This window comes from Tenrec ecaudatus, chromosome 15, assembly GCF_050624435.1.
Source record: "Tenrec ecaudatus isolate mTenEca1 chromosome 15, mTenEca1.hap1, whole genome shotgun sequence".
NCBI classification, from domain to species: Eukaryota; Metazoa; Chordata; class Mammalia; order Afrosoricida; family Tenrecidae; genus Tenrec; species Tenrec ecaudatus.
This window is the reverse complement of record NC_134544.1, coordinates 99,118,986-99,123,649: the sequence shown is the minus strand read 5'-3', so window position 1 is coordinate 99,123,649 and position 4,664 is coordinate 99,118,986. Positions and strand designations below refer to the sequence as shown.

Here is a 4,664-nt window from a genome sequence, read left to right as displayed (position 1 = left end):
ACTAATCCATATCTGTTTCAGTTTTACTTTTTCTCCTTTTATAATCACTCAGAGTAATGGTTAGAGCTGATGAATAAGAAATTTGTGGAGTTTCTAAAGTGAGTTTTCTGTTACCTCTTTTGATTAAGCAATTGGGTGGGGGCAGGGGATGGGTTCCTGTAGAGAAAAAAAAATTTTAAGAGTCTTTCAAGAAAGAGAGAAAATTTGCCACACTACCTTCCATGACAGGCTCTCTGATGCTTATTTTTTCTGGCTGCAGACCTGAAAACAGGCTTTTAAATACATGAGTTGAAGAGACAATACCAACAGGGGTATCAAGAGTTTCTGGGAAATGGAGTCCCAAGTCAATGCCAATGTGTGATTTCATGAAAAGGTGACTCCAGGAGTAATTTCAGCTCAATGATTAGATGGGAACTCTGGGCAGTAGCTCTCCCCATCATTTGACTTTTTGTTTTGCTGTGGTGGTGTTTTGTTGTACAATTTTCTTCCATTCCCTCATGGACTACTCTGGGTACAAGGACAGACTGTTTGGTGAATTCATTGGGACCTAGCTACTTCTTTCGCTCTGGCTATGTGATGAGTCACTTTGTTTTTCACATACCTCTCATAGTCAAACTTTCCAAATGCGTTTTAAGGTATTTTATTTCCTTTCAGATACACACTAAGAACAATGAAATTAATAATCACAAATAGGTATCCTTGATCCCCAAACAGCAACAGACATCATTCATTCAAAGGTGCAGTTTCTACGTAAGCAATTGCTTGGTTGGTGGGTTGAAGGGTGGCCACGTCAGAATTATTGGAGTGTGTTAAAGGCTTGAATTTCATTAGAAGGTACAGTTGTGACCACCGGTAGAAGACCGGGTCAGCGCTTCGGAAGTGCAGATGGATTGAGCCTCAGAGTCTGAGCATCGTCCAATGTTGGCTCCAATTTTTGTGAGGACTAGGTTAGCAGTTTGAACCCACCTCCTGCATTATCAAAGAAAGACTTGGCAATGGGCCTCCTTAAATATTAGCCCCAAGTCCAACTTTGAAACAGTGGGTCTTGATCACTGAGATTGCCACGTGGAGAGACACGCTGGAAAGCAATGGGTTTAATGATTTCTGCGCAGGGAGTTCTTTTCAAGGACAACTCCCAAGCCTAGGAAGAATCAAGGGACACACATATATCCAGTTGGTCTGTGAGTCCTTAGAACACATTTTAGTGGAGTCCATAGTCTGAGCAAGTATTAGGCAACCTATCAACATGGCACTGAGAGGTCAAGGATCACCACAGATTACAATTACAATTAAATCACCACAGATTACAGTTCCCATGTTGAAGATTGGCTGGGTGTGTCTTTGTTTCCTGAAGGTGAGAGATAGTCCAAGGGACAATCACATTTGACAAAAACTGCAGTTTAGCTAAGCTCACAACAAGAAGATCTTTGCTGGTGACAACCTTTCAGGATTTAGGAAGTGAAGTTCCATCGAGTCTGTCTCCAAGGATCTATGTAAGTAGATTTGCAGAACCTCATCTGAGGGCAGGACTATAGAAGTTTAAGGGGGTCCATAGCAATAGCACCAAGGGGGTCCAGAGGTGCCATACTGTGCACAGAGGCATAGCTGGAGAATGTTTTAGAAGTCAAAGACTCATTAGGAGGACTCAGCACAAGCATGTCCGGGAGATTCACTGAGATGTTGTCCAGTGACTTCAGGCAGGGGCCAGGGTGCATCAGAGAATCAGGATTCAGTGGGGGTCCCAAGGGCTGAAGATCGGGGTCACAGCAGCACCCAGAAGCTTTAACAGCATGCTGGATCTCAAATCTCCGAGGGCCAGAGTCATCTGTTGATTGTTGATTCTCATGCAATGCCTGTGTGGGCAGGTGTACAAATGTGCTTGCTGTGTGGCTCTTGGCCCTGGACTTGACAGACTGCTGGTGGGCATCGGAGTCCCGAGGACGCCTAGTGCGAGTACCCTTTGGTGAAGCCTGGAGATACTGGGCAGATGGAACTGAGGTGGGAAGTAGGGAGACACTGGATCCTGTAGGACTGCAACCCATGCAGGTAGGGTCCTCAGGCTGTACAGTAGAGCTGTCTGCCCAGGAGTGGGTTGTGGGACGAGGACATACCAGTGCACAGCCCCCAAGCCCACTGTCTGCTGCCAGAGTCAGAGAGCGACGCCTGGCCCTGCGTGGCTTAAAGGACCGCAGACGCCCCTTGACCATTGCACGAGTCCTGGCTCCCTTCCAGGCCGTCCACTCCGGGCTGGTCAGTGCTGTGGGTTCCACGTGGTCCAAGGAGGTGCGGTCCCTGCCGTGTTTCCACAGCTCATAGCGCTCGGGTTGCAGAATGCGCACGAAGGCGTCCATGGGAAATGTGACCCTGGCTTCCCCACAGCTGCACTGAGAAGCAGCTTTACCGTAATTAACCCAGCGCAGGGTGGCAAAGTTGATGGATTCCGCACAGTTGAAACCGTGATTGAAGCCAGCGTGGTATCCATAGGGGAATGTGACCATGAACTCGCCTGCTCCCTGGGTGATCCGACCAACAGGAATGCCGTTCTCCCTGAGGACTCTGGGTGAGATGAGGGCCACCTTGTGCCGCAGGAAGTTCGCGCAGCCACTGGAACTGCCAGGGAAAAGCTCCCTGGCCAGTCTCTCCAGCCGGGCTCCATGCTCAGGGGGCACCGCATACCACGTTTTGGGCTCCCCGAAGTGCAGGTAGTTGATGCTGTACAGGTCCATGTCCTCCGTGTGCCAAGTGAAGGTGGTCTGCCACAGGCCAAAGTACAGGTAGGGGGTGTTGACGCCTTTGATGACAACTCCACACTCCTGCTCCAGCAGATCCTGGATCGTCCCCAGGTGTCTGAGGTTCCAATGCTCAGTGTTTTCACCAAATAAGGAGCCACATACTCCAGCCCCATAAATGGGAGAATTGTACATGCGGCTCTTCCAATAGGTCCGCTCCAAATCGTCAACATCCCGGTGTGTGGGAGTGCGGTATCTGTCAGTGTTGGCCAAGTGGCGATACTCCTCCACGGTCATGGATTTCTTCTTTTTATGGTATTGCAAAAAGACACCTGTTTGCCCAGTAGTTACCTGCTGCACAGGACTGGCTATGAGGATGTCATCCACATCGTCATAGTTCTCTCTGGCTGTCCACTGTTTGGGTGGGATTATCTTAGCCAGGCCTGCACGGTGGGCACCTTGGGATTCCATGTAAGCAATGTATTTGTTGAAATCCTTAAATTCTTCCATGGTAGGCCGGAAAGTCATGATTTTAAGGCTTGAGTTCTGGCTTCGATAGTCCTGGGAAATCATGGCTGCAAAATAAAGTCAGAAAACCCGATTCTTATGGATGTTCTGTGTATTTGGATGCTGTGCTTTTGTTTCTTTTTCTGTCTGAAAATCTCTTGCAGTGTATTGATGGCTCTGTGAGAGCAAATGCACTCTCCCCAGGCATGCTGATTGACCAAGGGAATTCTACTATGATGGACAACTCTTGTTTCCCCCAAAGAGACAGGATTTGTGCACACGGAGTGGGTTTTCCCAGATTGCTCCTGGCTCATTATGCTGCTCTGGAAGTTTATTCAGTTGGAAGGGTGTCTCTATCTGTTGATACTTAGCTTCTGTTGCAATCCTGGGAAATTTCTAATTCCACTAACAAGGAGTGTCTCAAGGGATTTTTAAAAAGTAAATCTAAAGACAGTAATTCAGTAACATTCAACAGAAGTCAGGGGTGTCAAACTCAATTAAAATGCTTGCCATGTGGTGCAACAGGCAAGATTAAAGTGGGCCACATCACATTTACAAATTTTGTTGAATTTTTATTTTGAAGTGAGGATTCAGAAATATGGATAGGATAATTAAAACCCTATATAATTGTTTTTATTTAAACATTTGTTTTATTTATAAAACTATAATTATGCTTTTAACCGGAAATTTGCCAGCGCTTTCCTTCTACTAGCTTTCCCTTGCCTCTTATGGTGTGACCGGAAAATATAACAAAGTAATAAAAAACACAAAATGTTGGACAGCTGACAAATGTGATGCACAATCGTAATGGCTTCCCTCTAAAAATGTTAACTAGCATTGCCGCTAGGTATGACTCATAACAGCATATCCTAGAGTCCTGTTTTTAACCTTTTCACTGTTAGGATCTGTTTTTATTATGCAATGAGAGTGGCAGACATCGCTTTAAAACGTTACCGGAAATGATCGTGTCTAGAAACGTCCACAGGCCTCCAGAAAAGACTTTGGGCCACCTGTATAGTGGTCTTCTGTAGTTAAAGGGTTAAAGAGGGAATTGTGTGTACAGTATTGCCTCCATCTCCCCTAAGCGCTATTTTCTTTATAACAATTTTTTCTATTTTCATTTTATTTCAGAGAATTTGGGGCCACAAAAAATTACCTGAGCAGTCGCAGGCAGCTGGAAGGCCACCAGTTTGACACCCCTGACATAAGTGAATGTTATGAGAAGTGCTAGTAAAAAATCAGGTGAATAAATATAGCCTGAAGATGCTAATATCAAAAATCACACTTCATGTAAAATATGAACCAAGACAACTAACCAAGCAAACTCACTGACATCAGTTTCACCCTGTAACACATGGAGGAGATGTGCTTGTGTTTTCCTCAGGCTGTAACTCTTGACAAGCGTTAAAAGCCTTGTCTTTCTCCATG

General features: G+C 45.7%; 1 protein-coding gene across 1 annotated transcript; it reads right to left on the bottom strand.

Annotated features, from left to right (window-relative positions):
* Positions 1–1,529: 1,529 nt before the first annotated feature.
* LOC142427634 (lysine-specific demethylase 4D-like) lies at positions 1,530–3,302 on the bottom strand. Its single transcript, XM_075532814.1, has one exon. The coding sequence runs from the start codon at positions 3,300–3,302 to the stop codon at positions 1,530–1,532; it is 1,773 nt and encodes a 590-aa protein (XP_075388929.1).
* Between the last annotated feature and the right edge of the window lie 1,362 nt (positions 3,303–4,664).

What these genes read in the sequence shown, in the direction of transcription:
- LOC142427634 (XM_075532814.1), bottom strand. Translation starts at nt 3,302, where the DNA reads ATGATTTCCCAGGACTATCGAAGCCAGAACTCAAGCCTTAAAATCATG.